Here is a 22,946-nt window from a genome sequence, read left to right as displayed (position 1 = left end):
ATTGTGAAATTGGGTTAAAACCCATACAAAACAACTATAAATGTAATTAGATGAAGTGAAAATTAAAAACGTAACAAAAATTTGCTTCAATAAACATACATTTTAGCAAAACATTATTTTGCTAAAATTAAAATGTCATATAAGGTAATATAATTTACATTAAGTTAAAAAACATTGCTATTATTAATGTGCAGAAAAAAATAGATAAAATATTTATAATAAATGATTTGATGAATGATTATGATGATTCATTTATCAGCAGTCTTGTCATTTCTGTCCACATTTGTCTGTTATTTTTTCATTTAATCGGTGTTGTTTAGTGCACCTATTTAGTTGATATTATAGTAATAATATTTGTTGTATCGGTTTTATATATACATGTATACATGCACTATAATATACTGTACTATAATGTACTATATATAATCCATCATAGAAAATCTCCAAATATATTAAGTAACTGTAATGGCAGTTGACCATGGAAATTTATTAAAAATACTAAAATTAAATTGACAAAGCAAGAAAACCTTCCTTTACAAAACAGTTTCTTAAGGTCTGTGAAAGTGATAATATTCTACAAGTCATGAGCTGACGAATGGAAGGGTGAACTAAGTGGGCCTCCTCCGAAAAAGCAGGAGCCGTCGGTCCCAGGTCGTACTCCCAAAATTCTGGACCAGCTCCATGTCACACTGTCCCTCCAAATACTCGGTGGCGTGCTGGCTGATGTCCCCTTTGATGTTCAGCGTTTTAAAATGGTCAAAGTCGGTGCGACCCAGTTTCCTGAGGCGCCGGGCCGCCGAGCGGTAACACTTCCAGGGCTGAGCCTCCAGCAGCAGGTTCTGGCTGAGGTCCGCCAGGCGGGACAGCAGCCGCAGGAGACCCGAGTCTCCGTGGTTGAGGTGGACCCACATGGTGACGGCCAGACACACAGTCAGGTGGAAGCGGGAGCAGCCGCGCTGGGCCAGGTAGTCCAGCAGCTGCTCAGAGTCTTCAGTGACATCCAGGGGGATGAAGGTGATGCTGGCGGGCAGAGGGTTGCTCTTCCTCGCCTGCTCGATCAGGGTCTGGTCCAGGTCGAAGCCCAGGAGGTGAACGTTTGTGTCAGGCTCCTGCAACAGATGCTTGTAGAGGGCAATGCTGAGCTCCTGCAGGAACAGCAGCGCTCAAATCAAACAGCGTCATCTAGTGGACCTGTTCCGTCACGACACCCAACCATAAAATAGAAAATCATTCAACAAAATTAAAAGACGCAGCTCAGAACTGGAAAATACGAGCAAACAATTCGTATGGAAAATACGAATTAACTTCTTTATTTAATCATTTTAATGATGTGTAATGTATTAAATACTGCTCAGCACAGTTTATGTCTTAGATATGGCTGTTGATTCGAATTGTAAATGAAGGAGACGTTTTTAAATAAATTCAACCCAAACAAAACACCACAGGCGTAAAATCCAAAACAAACTGAAGTCAAACTGAGGCAGAATTCGTGAAAACTGACCCCTGAGTTGCAGCCAACATCCAACAGGAGTGTGTGGGGATTACCCTCGCATCCTAAATCCTGCAGCAACGTTGGGGGGATCAGACTCAGCCTGTTCTTCGGCTCGTTGAACGTATAATAGTTAATAAAGTTGCCATAAGGAGCTGCCCCTGAATGTATCATCGACTCAGAGCCGCCATCGTCTCCACACGCTGCCATGTTCGCGTGTTCAGGGTCACTTCCGGGTCACGTGCCCTCACAAGACCACGCCCCTTCTGTGTGTCTGTCATGCTCGCTACGTGAGAGTTTTATTGTAATTGATTGTTGAAATATCAGACATGACGCATGAACACGTTTAACATTCCAAGTACTTCAAATGCATAAATATATATAAATGTGCACTAACCAAACATTACATCGTTAGATGTATTTAAATGTCTGTCAAGTGAATCATAATTTGATAGAATTAAAAGTCTATCTGAAAGTCAATTCACTGTTTTCGTTCAGTTACATTAAAATCTATTTGTAACGCAGAACGGACATCACTTCCGAACCACGAGAGGTCGCTGCCTCGCCTGTGCGAGGACGTCCAATGAGGGAAGAAGAGTGGCTCCGCTACTGCTCGGCTTCCGTAGCTTACGAAAGCAAAGGTGACTAGCGTCTCTGCTAATTTCGCATGTTCCTGCTGCAACTTTGAACTGATCGGGAGTTTTTCCACAAACAAAGGCAAGAATATATACACATTTGTACGTGTCTTAAATTGCCGGATTTGCTGACGGATTAATCGTTTTGAGAGATAGCGACTTCGCGTCACGTCCGCACGTTATTTATGTCAAAAGCTTCCTGAAATGTTTCACACTTTAACTGGGATCAAGTGTTAAATCTGTCGAGCGAAACAAAATCGTTTAGCATCGTTTCTGTCATTTGTCAAAAGCAAAATATTTCTCTCATATTCTCCAATTAGAAAATCCACTTCCTGATATTCGTTCATTCAGTTGTCATTCCTGCAATGATATTAACATTTATCTACATTTTTTTGAAAAAATATTGTGATTTGTGGTTCAATTGATTCTGTTACCAAAGTAATTCTGCAATACAAAACGATTGTTTTTTTTGTTTTTTTTTTTTTTAATGATTGTACTGTTCCCTTTAAACATTTTCTTCATACTAAACCCGAATTGTATTTGTTCCTGTAGTCAATTTGAATTCGCAAATACCACACAACAGGTTAGGTCGTATGAAAATGTCAATTAAACATGTATATTTTTAATTGTGTTAGAGTTTAAACGGTAAAATATTTTTAATATTACTTAATGTTTGAGATGGCTATTGATTCAGACTGTCAGTGTGAAGATCAGAAACAAAAGGATAAATAATCGAAGTTTTCAAATAATCGATACCCAAACATAACATGCCTTTTCACTAGTGTTAGTGACTAGTAAAGCAGTTATTAGTGAACGAATCGCATGAAGCCATTTGATGGACAGTAAATGAGAACCTTTATGGTTGCTGAAATCAGTCTGAGAGAAAATGCAAAGTTTCTCTCACTTTACAGTGATAGTTCAGGCCTGTTTGGATTTCAGGAGCATTCTAGTTAAGACTGTGCTGCTGCAATATTAATTCATTGTTGCTGTCATCTCTCTTTAGAGCCCTCAACATGGTTTCTGGGAAGCGTCTGGCTGATATCGGGTACCGGGCGTTCTCTGCGTCGATGATGGTGTTGACGCTGTACGGCGGATACCTGTGTGCCATGCGAGGATACCGCTACATGAAGCGGCAGGAGCAGCTGAAACTGGCAGCGGAAAACCAGGACGCTGAACTCATCAAGGACTGATCTCGTTCTGTGTTTTTGAAGAAGGACTGTGTGAAGATGAGGCCCCGCTGAGGAGCCTCGTGATTATATCAAACTGTGGTGGATAAAAAGTCGCTCAACATGTGGAAGTTTGATTTATATTAAATGTATTTAATCCACAAGAAAAGGTGCAATGTTTCCACACTCAAGAAGAATCTTTGAACACAACATATTTAGAGGTTTAACAAGGCACTTAAATGAAAACACAATACCTTACGTCACACATCAAGTCCTCCAAGCTCTCAGGAACAGTGGCAAAAATAATTATTTGGTCTCAGAAGACGTAAAAAAACAAACAGTAAAACAGAAGTCACATACAGCTAGATCAGAGAGGAAGTTCATACTTGAGCTGAGAACAGAAACCGCCGCATCATCGCAGATGGTTTAACAGAAAATGTGGTCATGAAAATGATGGCACTCAGTGGTTTCTTTGTAGCCGAAAGCAGCGGTGGTAATCTGTTGAGCTCCAGTGTGAAGGAACCTCTTGGACCATAAAACACAAGTTCATCTGGCCAATAAAACTGGGAGAGAACATTGAACAAAACAACAGCATTGAATCCCAACGAAGATAAAGCTGTGAAGGACCATGTCACTGCCTCTGACATCACAGAGGAGGAGCTGGCTCTCTGGTGGGACAGGTGGGGAATGTCGGAGGTTCAAGACAGCCAGCAGGGGCCACTCTGGATCAAGTCTGCTGGTCACAAGCTGTGGTTCTGGACTCTGGCTCTGGGAGCAGCGCAGTGACCGTTGGTGCCGTTCTCTCCTTTAGACATGTGAGTGGAAGTCTTGTGATCTTCAGTGGGCGAGTCTCTCTCGTCCTCTGAGCTGCTCTCAATGTCGCTGCGGACGTCGTTGCAAACCTAGAGGGGTAAACACCATCAGATTTGGGTCTCCTGGTAACAAGGCTATAGTGAGGGTGGGGTAAGCGTGGACATCTTTACAGCCACGTGCACATCAAGCAGATGTTGGATCACAAACCCTTCTATCAGGACAAACTAGGAGCAGATTTTTGACTCTGAAGACTGGTGGAGTGACAGGAACCTGACATGAAGGAACGGCGTGGTCACCACGTTTGTGTTTTTATAATAGCATCATATTGGTTCTGTTTAGTCTGGTTTGGATGTCCAAGCTGACTTTAGTTTGCTTCGAGCTGCAGGTACGTGCACTAGAGCTACACCAGAGGCCGACAGATGAAGGCTGAGTACCCTTATTCTCATAAAAATCTGTCTCATTTCTATGAAAAAATAAAAGTAATGTGAGTATTGACAGAGCCGAACACAACATCAGGACGGTCAATTCAATATCACAGACCATATGTTTCACACAGGTCCTTGCTTAGTTTATGGCACAGTTTCATGTAGTGATGGGTAGATGAGGCTTCATGAAACAATGTCATGATCTTCAAAGGCCACCAGATGGCGCTGTCTGCTGTAAATGTTTGGACTTCAACAACAACTCAATGAAACCTCACCTCATTTCTAAACTAGGCACCATCTAGTGGCCACTGAAATTTATGACGGTGTCAGCAACAATGCAATACTGTTCGATGAGACCTCTTGTAGCCATCACTAACTTAAACAACACGCATGGCTTTCACGACACGCGGACTCATCACCTGCCGTTGTTGCAGTCTGACACAGAAGAGGGAAGTGGTGAAGCAGAGAGAAGAGACACACGAGCAGATCACAGGACAGAGAAAGACAGAAAGGCAGCGTCTCCCACTCTCGCTGCCGAAGGGGACGGAAAAGCCTGTCTGCGAGGTGAAGGAGACGGTGAAGGAAGCTGGAAAAGAAGAGCGGAAACAAGAAAAGGTTTACAACAGTTTTGACTTAGGAGGGTTCTCGCCAGAGCTTCTTTTACTGGGGAGTGGGTCAGCAACTTGGTTAGCATGCGCGCAGTCCCACCGTGGATCAGTTTCAAGCCACTTTTTGAAGAGTTTCGCCGTGCTCTCGGCCCAAAAATGAGGTGGAGCTTCATTGAAATAGTAGGTCAAAGAAAAGTGGAGAGCGCCATCTAGTCACCCCAGGAGATGAGGACACCGTTTCATGAAACCTCATCAGTTATTCCAATTGAAAGACATAGTATCTTCTAGGTAGCTCTGCCCCAGGCCTCCTCCAAGTGGAACATGCCTGGAACACCTCATAGGGAGGCACCTCTCCAACTGTCTCCTCATGATGAGAAGGAGCAGCGTGTCTCCTCTGAGTCTCTCCCAGATGACTGAGCTCCTAACCCAACCTCTCGAGCAGGGGTCTCAAACAGGTCCACAAAGGGCCACAGTGGGCGCAGGTTTTTGTTCCACCTAATCACGAGGATCAGGTGATTCAATTCTGCCATTTTTTGAAGGCTGAGTTGCCTCTCCACTGACTTGAGACCCATGACCCAGCAGATTGAGCCAGTTTTTTAACAGTGATTGAGAGATGGGAGACAAGAAGAAGGGAAAGGAAGACGCACTGAGAAAAGGTCGGGTCAGCTGGATTCCTGTCTTCTGCTCGGGAGGATTTCCAATTCCCTCATGAGGCGAATCATAAAATTCCTCAGGAGGAGAGTCACCTCAGTAGCTTCACTGGCTGCAGTCAAACTGACAGATACCTGGGACGACTTCAGTTCCAAAGCTGCGCACAACGTGAACACACGCGGTTCTGCAGACCCACCTTGCCCCGCAGCACAGCTTTGATAGCTATCCTGGCGATCAAGTAGGACCAGATGATGTGCAGGATCTGAAGGACCAGCAGCAGAATGTTGAAGAGCCACCAGGACGGGTACGGCCCCACGATGGCCCAGCTCTCAAACATGGTGGAGTTGAGGACCCTGAGAAGCAGAACAAGGACGTGTTTTACACATCTGCACAGGCCGTCGCCGGAGCCGTGGTCCGGAACTTCTCTCACACAACTGAAAACCAGTCAGTTGCCGCACTCGCTGGCCTGCCACTGAGTCATTGAGGAGGTGATGTCATGCGTTACATCCAGCTGAGTGACAGGAAGTCGTCTCCCCCTGCAGAGGTTTGGATTTCACAGCAACACTAGCTCCATCCGGCGTCCACACCAAGACACTGAATATCGCTGCTCGGGTTACTTTCCCCTCTGTCGAGGAAGAGTGACTCAACAGGTCTTTCAGCTCCTCTGCGGATCATCTCAGACCTTTTGACTCGCTGGACGGCTCCTTAAACGCCCGTCCTTGACCCCTCGTCTGATCACACAGATCCCTTCACAAACGGCTCCTGTCTTATCTGGCAACTTAATAGCAGAAGATAAAGCTTATCGCCGCATCACGACACTCACTTCCTTCTTCTGGTTTGTTCATTAAGCTGACAAACGAAGTAGACGGCAGAAATTTAGTCACCTGCTATCATCAGCCATATCACTGCAGGCCTTCTCAGTCTGTCAATGCAGCCGTCACAGCCACAATTCAACCAGACAAGGAAAGGTTTTCGCTGCCTTGTGGGCGCGAGGCCCGAGAGAGCTGGAGGGGCCACCTGAGGTCAAACCGCTGACATTCAATTGTAGAATTTCTTCTGCTCTGGACTCTGTTTTCACAATTTGTCCCATTGATTCAGAATTTATTTTCTCTTCAGCTTATATTTTCAATATTTTACATTAATAAAATATTGAACATCTAAATTCCCCCTTTCTTTCAAATTCCTGACTTACACAAGTCATTTCTCTCCACAATGTGAACAACTTCTGTGGTAAATCTGTCATGATGTTCATGAGACCACTTTTAACAGATGCAACGGTCTGAATTCACTGTAGTGGAGCTCAAAAAGTAAAACTATCTTCAGTCTACATTTTCTTTTGACACTTTTTCCTCAGACAAGATAGTACTCCAAGTCATGCACTCACCAAATGGGATACACCACGAGTCGTGTGATGAAGAAGACCACGCTGAACATGACGAAGAGGAAGTCGCACAGACGCTGGGACTTGGCGTAGTTGGCCATTTTAGCTGCCTGCGAGGGAGAGGAGGCGAGGTGTGAAATCTGGAGGTCGTTTTCAGACTGTTATTCTGCTGACCTCTAGCAGGAAGTCGGAGGCATCATGGACGCACATCACCAGGCTCCCGACCCGCACCATGTTGTTGATGTAGGAGAAGCTGATGAGACTGACCGTGGCCAAGTGGTGGATGAACATGACGAGGAAATCCTGCCGAAGGTGAAAAGACATTCAGCCACTCATTCTGTTGTTCTCTTCATGGTTAGCGCTACTGCCTCTCAGCAAGGAGGGTTTGGGTTCGAATCCAGCTCATGACCTTTCTGGGTGAAGTTTGCATGTTCTCCCTGTGCCTGCGTGGGTTTTCTCTGGGTACTCCGGTTTCCTCCCACAGCCAAAACGCTCTATAATTGACTCTTATGTACGCATAATTCTGGCTGGTAAATACTGAAGATATCATGAAAAAATCCATTATGTCAATAAAAATAAATAATATCATGAAAAATTATGAAAGAAACTTAACATGCTCAAAAGAGAAGAAAAATCTGAAGGTTATTATGTGGAAAACATTTGTAATGCTAATGTAAATACACACTAAAAAACAAATTTAAAACAAAAAAGTTGAAATTATGAGAATATCTTTGATTAATTTACCCTCTGTTAAAATAATAAATAAGTTCTAATATAAGCGCCTTGTGAACAGTGTTCTAAATAGTGTGATATAAAAAAATATATCTTTTTTTATCTAAAATATATATATATATATATTATTACAAATATAAATAGACAGGAATAGATGAATTTACAATGAAAACATTTTAAGCAAAAAATAGATGGTTATAGTTGGTAATAGTTGAGAGAAAAAAAATCTAAAAATAAAAGAAATATATAACAAAAAAATAGGAATGAGTTTTCTGAGTAGTAAAATACATATTTGTAAGTATAACACAATGTTGTAACATTTTAACATTTATATGCAGCACAAAAAAAGTACAACTATGAGGGAATTAATTCTTGACAACCCCACAAAATAACAAAATAAGAAAAATGTAAAATAAATAAAATAAAAGATCCACTCAGTCTCCTTGTTTATTGGTAAAACTAATGCCAGTTCTGCTGGACGGAGCCGTCAAGGCTGGACAGCCAACAGATGTAGCTGACAGTCACCAGTCACCAGCTCTGACAGTTCAACAAAAGAGTGGGACGTGAATTCACTTGTCTTATTTCTGGCTCAACCGTCGAAGAAAAAAAACAAAGCGAGGAACTCAAAGTGAAGTAGCTCAGAGCAGATCATTAACTGGGATCCAGCGCTTCAACTTTCCACCCAAGTGATGAGCCTCACAAACACAGTTAAGTGAGGAATTTCAATCATGCTAACACGGTTAGGCCCGAGCCACGCTGCAATCACATGACACTGAGATGGAAACACAATACGCTCACAGAGTCAGCAGCGCCGGCGCACGCCTCGTCTGGGACACATGCGGCTCCACAACAAGTCAAACAGGGGAGGAAGGAGACGCCAAATAACATGAGTCAGGGGTGGAAAAAGAGCCTGCGAGCAAAGGCAGAGCTGAACACTTCAATATGCAATAGAAGTCAACAAACTATTGATGAGAATCAAACACTCAAGAGACTTTTTGACTCTGCTGAAATGTGACCTCTTTTACCTGGGATATAGTTGACACTTAACCATGCATCTGCAGTCAAACACACACTTGGCACACAGCAGCGTGTCTGGAGGACAATCCGACTTCAACAACCATTTCTATTTTGGTTCATTTAACAAGAAAAGAAATGCCATGGAACATCAAGAGGAAAGCCTAAAAGAAAGGATTAGCTTAAAGACAAGAAGTGCCAATATCATGTTAAATAGGAAAATAAATACATCTTATGCGATCATATAAAAAATGAATTAACTTTCATTTAAAAACACTGAAATATTAAGAGAAAAAAATATGAATTTCAAGGTGAAATGTAACTATTTTTGAAGGTTACTAAGAAGCATAATTTATATATAAAACACATGAGCAATATTCAAAAAATATATAAATATTTACATAATAAATCAGCAACAATTATCAGCATTATGAGCATTAAAAAATACTTTTTTTTAAATATGAAATGAGGCAACACTTTGCATTGATGGCACAATATTACATCCTTGCTAACTGATTTGCACTGTGCTCTGGGGGGCAGTGAAGGGGACGCTCGTGGCCCCGCACCACACACCTACAGGTCCTAAACATTGCTGCACAGTATGAGAAATGACAGGCAGCACACGGCATTCTTGAAGTGAACACAGGAAAACTTGGAGCCACAAAGCAGCTGCAGACGGAGAGTGGACCACCATCGCACACCTCACCTTCCTCTTGATGTCAGTAAACTGGGAGAACATGAGCGACCAGTAGAAGGCCAGTTCTGTCACGTAGTAGTAGTAGAGTCCTGGGCGCAGCGTCTGGAGGCACAGAGAGTGGATACATGTGATCATCACGGTGCTCAAACTGAGTCACAAGTTTACATCTAGGGCGAGTGTCATCAGGAAGTCGGGTTTGGGTTTTGATGCTCACTAAAACCAACAAACATTTGTAGAGAAGAGCTGCAGCGTAGACAAATGAATGACAGATTAAACAACTTTCTCAGCAGACGTCAGTTAAACTGACACACAAAGCAGCCAGGGTTCGGCTACAGTGACCTCAGACTGTTGTATTGTATTTATAATACTCATGATGTAATGCAAATATTCGGCACTAGCAGAGTCCTACCTGATAAGGGTAGCCGTACCAGCAGTGCCGCGTGTCCCACATCCAGGGAGTCTGCCACGGACAGAGCACTTTCAGTTGAGCAGATGAGAAGAAAATATGATCATGGCTGAGCTCACCTGCCACAGAAACTGGATCCCATAGATAAATATGCATAAATAAAAGGTAAACCTCCACCTGGACGTGAAGAAGGCAAATAATCATCCAAAGAATTGGGACAGATTTATGTACCAAACAAGAAAACACATTTCCTCAAACAGATGTTTGAAGAAAAGAGAAAACAGACCAACACCAGGCAGCCTTACATGCTCTCACAGAACTTAGTGTGTGTACTAGGCTTGTCCTGGTTCCGTCGGTGTCGGAACCAACGCTGGACCTTCCGTACATCCCAGTCCAGCTGCTTGGAGAGTCCATCTAGATGGCGAGTGTCTGGATTCTGTTGGTGAGAAAAGGCATGTTTAAAGTCCAGACTTTTATCCACAGAGAATCAACCAATCCAGCAGAGGTATCATGGTTGGAATGGAGGAGATCGCCCAACTAAAACTCTGACTACTTAAAAGTCGGGGTTTTCCGATCAATTTCCCTATGATTCTTTAAGTTGAAACTGATCTTCTCTACCTCGACACAGGACCTTAAGTCGGCACTGCTGTGATAGAAGGCTGCCTGACAGGCCTGAACACCAGATCACTTGTTGGTGCACGTCCTACAAACAAAACATACTTACACGACCACCACCGTGATGATGATGATGAAGGAGTGCACCGAGTCTGACCTCAGACACCGGTTACTTTTAATCAGCAGCAGAACAGTGATAGTTGTAGGTAACCTTCTGTGCAGACGCTGCCATGAGTTTGAAAAATAAAGTTTTCCTCCGCAACTGTCCCTTATAAAAAACAACTGTTTAAGTGTGGTAAAATTCAGGAAGCTGTGGGTCAAAGTTTAACAGGTGCTGCCATTAGTCTCTGGACTTCAGACATGGCTGCAGTAGCTACTTTTGAAAGAATAATCATTTAAAAGTTACTGTTTTGTAGGGCTTCATCATGATGAACAGCAGGCACAAACAACCATGATTTTCCCGTCCTTTTAAATGGTGTTTTAACTCTTTGACTGTTGTTTTACACAGGTGGTTCAGGATTGATTTCATGGTCATTGAGTAGTTTTGATTTTATTTATTTATTTTTATTTACAATTCTTATCTGCTTAAACTGTCATAAAAAGGGCAAAGACATGACGATATTTTTTGGAAACATGATAAGAACCCAAAATGTCACGAACAGGCAAGACACTAGTGATTGTCAGATGAGGCTTCATGAAACGCTGTCTGATTAAAAATCATGAAGTTCTTTCAATTGGTTGTTCAAATCCAAAGATTTTAGACCAAAGAGCGCCATCTAGTGGGCTCTTAAATGGACAACACTGTTTCATGACGCCTCACCAGCCCATCACTATAAGAAACTATTTCACAAGTTTCCAATGGTAAACATTCACTCGTGGACTTTCATTAAGTTTTTCTCCTTGTTGACAAGTTAATGTCTGGGTGTTTTTAACTGGTGTGGTCGGACTCTTGCTGTCTCCAGTACAATGGTTTTGTGAGAAACTAACTTAAAAAAAGCCTCCCCAACCAGCCATCTAATTGAAATAAAAGACTTCTGCCACATTTTCAATAAACAGTCAACAAATTGTATGCCAAACTTTCCGCAATGCTGCAGTGCGTATAAAGAATTTTGTGATTGCACCAATAGTTCCTGGGGAATTACTGAGTTTAGTGACACTACATATGTACTTTGAGGAGTTCATTTGAAATGGCTGTGTGTGCGGATACTGGTTTACAAAGTAAGGAAAATACAAAGTGGTACGTTCCAGTTGTTCTAGGAACAGGGAAATTCCTGGTTATGCCCCCCCAAGTATGCAATCCAAGATGGCGTCCTCAATGCTAAACAGTAGCGATGGGCAGATGAGGCTTCATGAAACAGTGTCAGAGCCCAGGAGATGGCGCTCTTTGTTAAATAATTGAGGTTTTTTTAGTCCCATCTCGTGGGCTCTTAAAAAGGACAACACTTTTTCATGAAGCTTCACGAGCCCATCGCTACTGTTTAGCATTGAGGACGCCATCTTCATCATCGCCATCACTAGTAATGAAATAAGATGAATGAAACAAACACATTCAGCAAATGTGTGTTTCCAGTTGATCTAGTGGCAAATGCAGCACTCATTAGCTAATATTCAGACAAGGCACGTGTGACAATAACTTTTGTGGATGTCGCTATGTTATCTTCCAACTTCAATAACTGGAATGCACTGAACTGAGCTGTGATATTAAGAGCGATAAAGGGATTTTATTGAATGTATTCTAGGTGTTCCTCCAAGTCACATGATCTACCTGAGCGACCAAGGTCATCTACTGGTCGCTGAAGTCTGGTGAGAATGGTCAGATGTGTTTGGAAAGGCCAACAAAGCTAGCAAGAAGCAGGAAACAAACGTTAAGAAGACCAGACAACAAACCTTCGTGATGGATGTAAACACTTTCTCCAGCACGGTGTTAGGCTGCGCTCGGCGACCCACACCTGGATAAATTCGGATGCTGCTGGCGCAGTTGCTGGCGATAAATCTGCCAGGAGGAGAGAAGGGGATGGTTAGCTGGTTTACGACAACACATGATCATCATGTGCGACAGCTTTAACTTGATAGCTGAACGATGGACTTGGAAAAGTGTTTTGTCTACTCTCATGGAAAAGGTGAGTCATCTGATAATATGCGCTGGGATCCACAGATGCCACATCGTGTGTCACCAGAGGGAACATTGAATTCACAACAGCGACAACAAGCAGGATTTTGTTGCGCACATGTCAGTGGCAACTTAAACAGCTACGTTATGCTTGGTAAATATCAATAACAAGCACAAACATTGGGGAATTTCAACAAAACTTTGAGGAAGATCCCGAGGCTTGAAACATCCTTCACAGACATATGAACGCGAAGGAGGCATCTGACGGGTGCGACTCTAGCTCGACCTTTAATCTGACAATATTTACCATGGACACTTCTTAAAAGGGCCCGTACACACCCGACATTAAAGTGGGTGTCATTGGGTGATAAAACATCCATTGTGTGCATGGTTAACAAAGCCAGAGGAAGGTCCGAGTGGCGGGACACTCACTTTGAACTATTGTGTTCTACAATAATAATTGCAGAAAAACCAAGCCCTTTGTGTGATGCAATTCCACTTGCACTACTTGTCTCCACTATCTGGAAAAACCAGCTTTACATCTCGGCCGTTTCCCTTTTCACCCACAACTGATGACGACAAAGCTCTTCCGACAACTGCTTATTAAGCACAGGACAAAAGATTTGGAATCCAACCTGACAAACTCTCAATCTCAAATCTCAGATGGCAGCCGGGGATTTATGCAATTTTTTTCTTCCCTTCCGTCGTTGATTCTTGAGCTGAACTTTGAGCTGCAGTTTCACTTCACATACCAAAGTCTATATTTGGATTCTGAAATGATAATCGGGTTAAAACTGTCACTTTGATGAATGACACCCGTGAGCCAGGAGGACCGCAGAGGATGTAGCTCACCACTGACTCTTTGATGGGACTGGATCAGTATCTCCTCAAGCTGGGGATTATCATGATGAAGACCAAATCTATATGAGAACTTTTTCAACCCGGACAGGAAGCAAGGTTCAGCAGTGCATTTTGAAGCTGGCTTTATGTGCTATATATTACAAACCGCTTTACAGACAATCTAAAGTGTGTTTGACAATTTATGCAACAGTAAAGCATGGAACACAACAGTAAAAGATACAAGTTACGCATGTATTTGAGCACTGGAACACATCTTTGCAACATAACAGACAGCAGGAGTAAATTCCAGACCAACTGCCACACTGTACAGATAGTGGAGGTTTCACACTAAACAGAAGAGTACTGCTGCGTCTGACTGACACCATGTCTGACCCCGCCCACTGTCTTAAGTCATGAGGCAAACTCTGGCTGGCTTTCAATGAAATGTTTTGGAGAAAATAAAGAAATACTGCTACACTGAAACATTTTGGCCATACTCATGCAGTACTGTATTATGTTATCATTCTGTTTTCATGGTTTTTGTCTAGGCTTGTATCAGTTCAGTAGTGACCTATTCTTATTACCACATTGAATATTTTTACTGTGATTGTTTTAATGTCCACTAAAGAAATCCTTTCTTCTACCTACAGAAGATACAGAGCATTTTGTTCAAATGCCGGTTGCAATTTTGCGACGATGGTGCCTAAATAGCTACACACACTTTTACGCCATCTTTTGTCAACAGCATGCCCAAACATTTGGACCACTAGCCTGTATAGTGCTTTAGCTAGCTGCCGATAGCGGTATCATTATGGGTGCCGTTTTCCATGGGTACATTGGTGATCAGGATCTACATATGCTTCACTACGGAAAACGCAAAATTGAGCACTCAAAATGCAGGAAATAGTGACATGGTGGTCCCCCATGCTAACAGTCATCCATCCATTGGCTGTTCCACACCATGTGAGATTCTTATTAGCAAACAAGGGGGAGACCAACTGAGAAGCGAGCAAGCCATCCTAGCTAAAAGCCTGAGAAGAATCTTAAAGGAAAACTAGGTCAGCAACCATTTGCACTTCCTTGTTTGACATCAGAGAAGCCGTAAACCAACTAACATGAGGTGGGCTCGGTCTGTGCTAATGTATGTCAATGGCAGGACAAGTAAACAAACCCAACCAAGATATTTGATTAAAAAAAAAGTCTTCCGATTCTGATCCTCAAGTGACAGACAATAGAGAAATATGCTTGCAATAAACAAAAAACGTCAAACAAATTCCATCAACATTTCGCTGCCAGACATGACCTGCACTTCCTCAAGGGGTCTGGAAATCCTGGCAACGTGTCCAGGATGACGGCTTACGGAGCAAATCTCACCATGCTTAATCTTGAGTTTACAGTTCCAACATGGCTCGCGACGGCCCGTCTGCTACAAAGTCATCGTCAAAGAGTGAGAGATGCGTTCAGGGGAACAAGAAGAAACTAGTTTGGACCAAAAAAATGCAGCTGGATTGATTCAGCTGGCTTCAGAGGAAGAGCCTGCAGGTAGGAATCCTGGATTGAGGGGGAAGTTCAGAGAAGTTACACAGTTTACTGCGGGACAGCAGCAAACATGGCGACGCAACCTTTTCACTGATGGTTGATGTTTTGTTGTTGTTGTTGTTGTTTTAGCCACTGTTACGATTATTTCCTCTCAAAATTCATCCTGACTGTGATGCAACACAGCAAGAGATGAATTAGTGCACCAAAGATAACGCCTCCTCTTTGTCAGAAACACCTGACGGGCCAGTCTGTTGACACTCCATCAATTTGAAAGTGACTCCAACAACCGAAAAATCCACTGTGCGTGCAGAATGCAGTCTCACAACCAAGGAACAAGAGAAACTAGTGACTGTTATCCAACACTGATAAGTCACTTTCGGTCAAGTCAAAATGCATCTGTATGATAAAGTGTAACATAAAAAATACTATGAAATATAAAATATGACCTTTGTGCAATGCAGAAGCATGTTGTCCCTTCTCTTTAAAGCCAGGGCTAAAAGATTTATAGTTATCGCATCCACATTAAGATATGAATCTTCATGATACTGATAGACAAAAAAAAGTTTTGCAATATGTTTAAGAGTCCTAAAGGGTTTATTACTCTTTATTTTTACAAGGGCATGTTTTATTATTTTGTTACTTCATTTAATTATGATGAGAAAACTTGAAAACCTGACTGGTTAAAAAAAAAAAAAAAAGCAACAGTTATTTTGGCTTTTCTTTACAGCAAAAACACCATTGAGTTAACTAATCCTGAAGCCCAAAATCAATTGTTTCATACTACTTCATAGAGTAAAATAAAGAGGCAAAATAAAACACTTCAATGTCCTGCTGGTGAAGCACAAATAGTCAATTAATAACTGGATTTTAAATAAGCATCAAAGGCAGCAAAAGTGACCACAACATTTTCATGCAAATTTTCTGTCTGAACCTCTAATTTGGAGGAAGTTATTCTGTCAAAAATGATAAGCCGAAATAGAGCAGCAGGAAGTCACCAAAAATGCTGGAGGAGCTCAATAAGTCTATTCTACATGGCGCAAAACGCTGATCAAATAAAGCTTAGCTCTCACATGTTTCCGGCAGGATCATTATTTCTGAGGCGTAACGGCATGAATGAGCCAGTCAGATGGGCAGCAGTGAGAACTGCGATAAGATCACGCTGGCTGTGGCTCCTGAGCATCCTGTGGGACCTGAGACGGCAGCTCGGTGACTAAACCCCGTATCTTATCAAGCACACTTTCAAGCCTCCTGAGCTCGCTCAGATATCTGGTTGCGTCTTCTTCTACAGCCACTTGACCGTGAATTTCACAGCCAATCCTGATGGGCGCTAAATATAGCACCGAACTCAGACAGGAGAGCAAACAGTGCGCACAGGTGAATTACACCTGTCTCCATGTTTAATAAACCAACAACTAAGAAGCAGCGTCGAGGAACAATTACATATCAGATGGAAATGGAGTCGTTTATTGTCCCCCACAATGGACTTTGGTCACATAAACTTTCACATTCAGATAGTATTCAGACATTTAAATAATAACACCTGTGCAATAAAGCACCTGATGCCGTTTGGTAACACATATTCAGATGTTCCAAAGAGCAACCGCAGACCTCATGAGATGAGTTCATCAAATGCTCAGGTTTTACAGTACAGCGAAGTATATTTAACAGACACCTCTCTCACCTCGAAATGAACAGCCCCCTGAACAGTAAAAGATTCCCAACACTATGCAGCTTTGTATTTGGTTACATCCTTGGTTTGTGGGAAAAAAAAAACCAGTGTGATAGTGTGCACCTCTTTTACATCATCATCCAGCAGAACAGCTTTCCGCCAGTTTCACTTCAGGCTGCTGTCACTTAGCTCTCAGAAAAGGATGTGAAAAGGTTGGCAAAAGTGCAGTAGAAGCCGTGGTCGAAGGGGCGGATGAGTGTGTACTCAGATACGGTGCAGCCTTTGGGGCAAACACATGCTACTGGCAGCTGAAGTTAATCCAAGGATTTGTCCAAAACAGAGCCCGGAATGAATGACAATACTTGGGTCTTTGATGCCGAAAGTCAAGCCTTTTTGATGCCTAACTCGAGGGAAATATGTTGAAGGCACTGTGGGTATGTGAGAAGTTTTTGAGACCTCAGCTAACTGCATAAACGAAACTATTTGAAGCGAAATGGGAGGCTAGGCGCGCGCCGAGTGAACCTGACCAGGAAGCCACAGACACCAAACACCAGACTCTGCTGTCTTCAACAGACGTTTGTCACTATTGCATCAATCTGATGATTCACTTTGTCATTTCCGGTGTAGGACAAATATTTTCTCTGCGTTCAAATTTTCTGGGGGCAGAGCTACCTGGCATTTCTAATGACGACCAATGACGTCCATCCATCCAGTCCATCTGTTGCAACTCCCCACAAAAATCTAAGGACATTTAGAAGTTTCTGACACATATAAACAAGCGTGGCGCACAGCCACGGCTTAAATGAGAGCTTCGACGCCATCAGAAAAATGATGAAACGATGAAATCTCACTCTCAGTGATACGTATTAAAATGAAGTGGAACATCAAAGGAAATGGTTAACACAAAACACATCATGGAGGTGGACATGAACATGATGGTTTTCACTGTGTTCTTTGTGAAAAATCCCTAAAGAAACATCATAGAGACTGAAGTCTGTTGCTCGCGGGACTCAAGTCGCACATTCTTGCCAGACAGAAGAAACGGCATGGTGACAGTAAAAATGGTAGTTTTCACCAATGGCTGTGTTCTGTTCTGTTTTTTTTCCCACCATAGTTTCAAAAAATCCTGCGGAAACTTTGTCCTTATTTTAGGAAGCGCACAAACATTGTTTTTACAGCATGTGAAACAGAGAGCCAAAAAAATATCGACACACTCAGATATCGTGATGCTTGATTGTGCGATTTTTTTTACGCCGGCTACATCAATCAAAATATATTTGGATATGCTGCTGCACTTGTGGTGAGTTTAAAACAAACATCTTTTTTGTGCACTGGAGTTACTTTGTTTATTAAGGGAGCAAGTCATTCCTCCTGTTGGACTGGGAAAACTAACCGACGTCATAACAATAAACTTGTTTTCATGCAGATGGTATTGCACTGTAGTGCTGAACTTGCAGTGTCAAAATATATCACAATGTCTCGTATCACCACTTCTGTATCAGGATACGTATTGTATTGCAAGACACCTGCCACTTTAATACACCCTCATATGAAATGTTTTGAAAGTATTTGATAAACTAAAAGGAACAAAAAAATGCAAACAACAACAACCTTAAATACAATGTAAGATACAATATATAAACATACTAATATTAGGACAAAAAATAAACGAGAACGACAGTACGACACTATTTTATCTTTTATCTTGGCTACATGCAACAGTCATTCTGTGACTTTGTATCTTTTACAGTGACGTGACTGGAAAAGCCGAACTACTTGAGCAAACTTCTGAACATTTTATTTACATTTTAGTGTCTACATTACAGCCCAAACATTGTGATGGAACAGATGGGTTCTATTCCCCTCTAGACACGCCATTTCAACGACTGACTTAACTTACTTTGTAAAAAAAAAAAAAAAAAAAAAAGCAAGCTGTAAACATCTATTTGTACAAATCAAACAAATAATAGTCAACAGAGATGACCTCAGTATTCATTGCCACAATAACAGATGCTCCTCCTGGGCAGCGCTTTACTCATCTGACTCAGATTAATTAAACAAAAATACATATTTTTATAATCATTCTTTCCTTTACTACAAGCTAAATTTCTACAGTTTTGTCCGTCTTCTTTTATATATTAATATTTATAAGAAATGCAGACTCCTCAGCACAGCTCGCTGTACAGCACTGGGGAGTGGGGGGAGTGGGGGGAGTGGGTGGAGTGGGGGGTGTGAGGGGTGTGAGGGGGAGCGTGCTTCGAGCCAAAAGACACGCCAATACTCTGCAGATTAAAAAGCTACGAGTTAATTTTATAACCGATTGTTTGGAACTTATCTGGGGTTACCTCCTGTCATCACGTCAGACATCCCATCAGTCACAGCATCCTTCCATGCTGCGAGTGTGGTGACTTACTAGATGTAGATAACTGCGAGATTACACCAGTAAACAAATAGATACGCCAAGGTACGGCTGCAAAAGGGTCGTGAACCTGCAAATTTTGATCATAGTCGGTGAAATTACTGTGAGCAAACCATGGAAACCAGTGTGATGAGGCACTAATGATCGGACATTTAGGGCGTCCTGCTGAGAAAAACTGGGCGTCCATTCTTTCCATGTCTTGCGTCCCAGACACCCAATGCCCTCCTTGCTAAAAGCTTGCTATACAGCCTTAACAGTCCACCTTAATGACAGTCGATGAGGTAACACTGTCATCGTGGGTCAAGCTTGACGGGGATTCAAATACAAGTAACGTCCAAATTACAACCTGCTCGACTTACGTCCACCTGTACTTATAAACACGGACAGCAGATGCTTTTTTTTTTTTTAACTCAATGACTGTCACCCGGAGCAGCCCGGCATCACGTACGACAGTTACGACAGCACAGTATCCCAGCATCTCACTCTCACACAGCCATCTACCACTACAGTAGTAACTATAACCCTCGTGTCGGCTATTTTGAATGGCATTCGACGTACGTCCAATCTGACTTACGACTTGTATCAAGAGCTAGGGAGAACCATGTCCTGTCTTTCAGAGGGAATCATATGGTGCAAACAGTCCTGTCAGTGCGAGAATGCCAAGACATGCAGTAGCCTTCTGCAAAAGCCACACTGTTCTCAGAGCCAAAGTCAGGAGAAAATTAACTGAATTTGAAAACTGCATACAGTCACAACGCCATGTTCTACCTCTCCCAGGCAGGTCACCTACGGCTTGGGGTGACGTCAAGACTGAGCTGCTAACCGTGTTCATGTTTTCAGCATGTCCAACTCAAACCGATGATTTCATAAAGTCTCAGTCTAGGTCTGCCAGTAGATGCCTCAACAAGTCCCATACTTCACAGCAATGGTTCTCTTCTGAGTGTCTTATATTTCAATTAGACCTGTATTGCTGATTTAAAATGAGTTTCACCTAGTTTGACCCCGACTTGATGGAAGTCCCAAACCTCTCTCTAGTTCCAGTCCATTATACAGGGATGTTATGATAAACTCCCTGAGGCAGACCCAGGACCAACGGGGAGATTGTACTCATCTGTTGACCTGGGAACGGCCCCAGAAGAGGAGGTTTCAAGCTTCCACCCAGATCACAGAAACGCTCTCATCTCAAGACTGACCATCATCGTGTCCATGAATTATCAAAGACAGAAAACAAGGTGTGGTTCACTCGAGGAAGCGCTGCTTCAATGTCAAGCATGGAATCTCAAACTTGGTGGGATTTGACTGCTGTTCCTGTCAGGCTTCATTTCTGTTGAATGAAACATTGAAGACTTGAAGCAGCAGCACCAATGAATGCAACAACAGTTGCAAAGAACACTTCAAAGAAGACAAGAAGCTTTTATAAAATTGCCATCAAAATATTTCTTTTGCGTTTGTGGAATTCCTCCTCTGACCTAACAAAGCTGACCACCCCTGAGGATGTGTGCAAAATCTAAAGGAAACAACAAATGAATGTACATTTTTTTTTAACCCTAATCCCCTTGCATTTAGGTATTGTAAGTCGAATGGCAATTTTTTTTTCTGCAATTACGGGACGTCACACCCTGAGGTGGTCGGTCAACTCCTGGTTTACGATCTTCTCCCAGAAATCCTGGAAACCTGAAATTCTTAGCCATATATACAGACTAAAGGCTCTGAGCAATCGTCCGTTCTCTTTTGTTCAAAACTGCCCTGGACCATAACAGCGCTAGAGAGGTGTCTGTTTTTCTGCTGCAGAATCTCACAGGATGAGATTTGTGAGAATAACTCAAGACACCTGCCAAAGAAAAGCTAGAAAGCTCAGTTATTATATTTAGAAATATTCATTTTAGATTAACTGTAGGACGCCTCTAGGAAGAGGGCACCCGGGTTTCTCCGATCTCGCTGCTGCCACTGCGACCCGAGCTCGGATAACGAGAAGGAAATCGAAGCCAAACAGAGGCGTTTACATGCTACGTGGGTGAGCGCGTATTGAAAAGTCAAATCCGGTGTGCACCGCACAGCGTTGCATTCACGTACATCTGGTAAAAAAAATGTCATTTTTTAAGCTAGTTCGTTTTATTCGGGCTAAAAATATATTTTAAAAAAAGATGTGAATGAAAGGAGGAAGATCCAGATGTCACTGCTGACCAGTGTTTGGGCCGCTTACATAGCGTCATTTAAACACATTGGCAAGAAAAAGGTGCAGTTTCTAGGATAAGAACTTGTAGAAATAAATTATACGAACCGTTCAAAGAGTATTCTCAAGCAGAAAATGACCAAAGCGAGCGGCAAAGCGGTAAACAAGTGTCCGACTTTTGGATACTCCACCCCGGGTGCTGGGTCCGCCAGATCCGCCCAGGTGACGTTGTGTGGCAGCCAGAACCGCTCGTTCCAAAACCAGGCTGAGAGCGCAGCCATATCTCCGCGGCGTCTCCGTCCCGGTGCCGACCAAATAAAATCGGGAGCTACTCCAGAAGCAGCGGTGTTTTGGAAGTTGCTGGGCGCCTCAGAGCCGCTGGGAGGACTTGCCACACGCAACTTCAACGTACCGTGGTAAAACAGCAGACCGGGAAATGACTCTTCCGCTGTTGACTTTCAAAATACGACGTATGTATGAAAGGTGGGGTTTCGCGAGTAGAGCACGCTTAGAATTCTGCCAAAGATGCGCGACTAAATATTTCGATTTAAAACTTATACACTGATTTTAAACTCAAGCAATTACATTACTCCATCGTTAAAAGATAAAAGATAAAATAAACCTCAAATTTGTTAGCATATTGAACAAACGCCTGATTTTCAACTGAAGTGTAATTCTGATTCTTTGTCAACTGCACCTGATTCAAGCCCAAATTGATTCCAATAATGAATACTTATATTTTGCTGATAATTTCCTTTCGAACAGTGTACGTTGTGCTTATACTTTCTAAAAAAGCCACAAGCTTCCTGCCGCTCTCAGTTAGCTGATGCTACCTTGACGATTTACGCTGCCGCCTTGTAATGACAGGAATTGAGGAAGTGAGGGCAAGTCCTTCCTTTCTTGAAGTAAAAGTGTGTCAATCATCTCTGCGTTGCGTATTGACTTTTTGGCGCTTATGGAGCCATGTTGTGTGTTGCTTAACTGTGATGTATTTTCTCTCAGAAACACGGGACTGATGCGACAGCACAGCTTAGTGGTGAACGCGAGAATACAAGCATTTGGGCACGTGATGGGTTTGAGATTTTGCAGTGTAATATTTAGAGCTCCCTGTGAGTCTATGGCTTATCCGTGGAACTTTGTATGGCATCTACTTTGTTGGTGGTAATACATTGGATTTGAGGGAAACACCAGACATCCCGGACGCACTGGAAAACAGCCATTTTAACGGCAAATATTTTGGTTATGATAATAATAATATGGAAGAGGATTAGGGCCAGTGAAGAAAAAAAAGGCATAATTCTCACTTTAAAATCCTCTTCCATATAATAATAATAATAATAATAATAATAATAATCATAATAATAATAATAATAATAATAATGCATTATTATTTAACAGAATTATGAGAGCACCTCAAAGGCAAACAGACGCAGGTTGACGCAGGTCCCATGCTAAATATAGGCTAGTTTTCACTTACATCCATTCTTCCTGGTTGCTGTAGGAAGACCTTCATACAATTTACCACTTCAGGCATCCAATGGTGATTGTCTTTACATGAGACCCA

At 42.4% G+C, this 22,946-nt stretch overlaps 3 protein-coding genes across 4 annotated transcripts; 1 reads left to right on the top strand and 2 right to left on the bottom strand.

Moving 5' to 3' along the window:
- Positions 1–271: 271 nt before the first annotated feature.
- Positions 272–1,699, bottom strand: LOC128760964 (pre-miRNA 5'-monophosphate methyltransferase). Its single transcript, XM_053868763.1, has 2 exons — positions 1,502–1,699; positions 272–1,145 (listed from the first exon to the last, which is right to left on the bottom strand). The coding sequence occupies exons 1-2, from the start codon at positions 1,697–1,699 to the stop codon at positions 609–611; spliced, it is 735 nt and encodes a 244-aa protein (XP_053724738.1). The 3' UTR covers positions 272–608.
- Positions 1,700–2,072: 373 nt separating this feature from the next.
- On the top strand, positions 2,073–3,444 carry LOC128761062 (cytochrome c oxidase assembly protein COX14 homolog). Of its 2 annotated transcripts, none has more exons than XM_053868951.1 (2): positions 2,073–2,130; positions 3,128–3,444. In XM_053868951.1, exon 2 carries the CDS (start codon positions 3,138–3,140, stop codon positions 3,312–3,314), a length of 177 nt encoding a protein of 58 aa, XP_053724926.1. In that variant the 5' UTR covers positions 2,073–2,130; positions 3,128–3,137; the 3' UTR covers positions 3,315–3,444. The 2 variants fall into 2 exon arrangements, with proteins under 2 accessions (XP_053724926.1, XP_053724925.1); XM_053868950.1 differs by having other exon boundaries at positions 2,079–2,206.
- Positions 3,416–21,801, bottom strand: cers5 (ceramide synthase 5). The gene is made up of 10 exons (XM_053868949.1): positions 21,491–21,801; positions 12,520–12,625; positions 10,323–10,453; positions 10,137–10,194; positions 10,021–10,071; positions 9,621–9,713; positions 7,343–7,471; positions 7,172–7,278; positions 5,984–6,140; positions 3,416–4,192 (listed from the first exon to the last, which is right to left on the bottom strand). Exons 1-10 carry the CDS (start codon positions 21,661–21,663, stop codon positions 4,031–4,033), a joined length of 1,167 nt encoding a protein of 388 aa, XP_053724924.1. The 5' UTR covers positions 21,664–21,801; the 3' UTR covers positions 3,416–4,030.
- Between the last annotated feature and the right edge of the window lie 1,145 nt (positions 21,802–22,946).

The sequence above is a fragment of the Synchiropus splendidus genome, chromosome 6, assembly GCF_027744825.2.
Source record: "Synchiropus splendidus isolate RoL2022-P1 chromosome 6, RoL_Sspl_1.0, whole genome shotgun sequence".
In the NCBI taxonomy this organism is placed as follows: Eukaryota; Metazoa; Chordata; class Actinopteri; order Syngnathiformes; family Callionymidae; genus Synchiropus; species Synchiropus splendidus.
The sequence above is the reverse complement of the archived record's forward strand: the minus strand, read 5'-3'. Positions and strand labels throughout refer to the sequence as shown.

Excerpts from the sequence above, each read along its gene's own strand:
- LOC128760964 (XM_053868763.1), bottom strand. The coding sequence starts at position 1,699 with ATGGCAGCGTGTGGAGACGATGGCGGCTCTGAGTCGATGATACATTCA. Across the intron at positions 1,146-1,501 it reads ATGTTGGCTGCAACTCAGGG|GAGCTCAGCATTGCCCTCTA; the intron begins GTCAGTTTTCAC and ends CTGTTCCTGCAG.
- cers5 (XM_053868949.1), bottom strand. The coding sequence starts at position 21,663 with ATGGCTGCGCTCTCAGCCTGGTTTTGGAACGAGCGGTTCTGGCTGCCA. Across the intron at positions 10,072-10,136 it reads GGATCCAGTTTCTGTGGCAG|ACTCCCTGGATGTGGGACAC; the intron begins GTGAGCTCAGCC and ends TGTCCGTGGCAG. Across the intron at positions 9,714-10,020 it reads GGTACGGCTACCCTTATCAG|ACGCTGCGCCCAGGACTCTA; the intron begins GTAGGACTCTGC and ends CTGTGCCTCCAG.
- LOC128761062 (XM_053868951.1), top strand. The coding sequence starts at position 3,138 with ATGGTTTCTGGGAAGCGTCTGGCTGATATCGGGTACCGGGCGTTCTCT.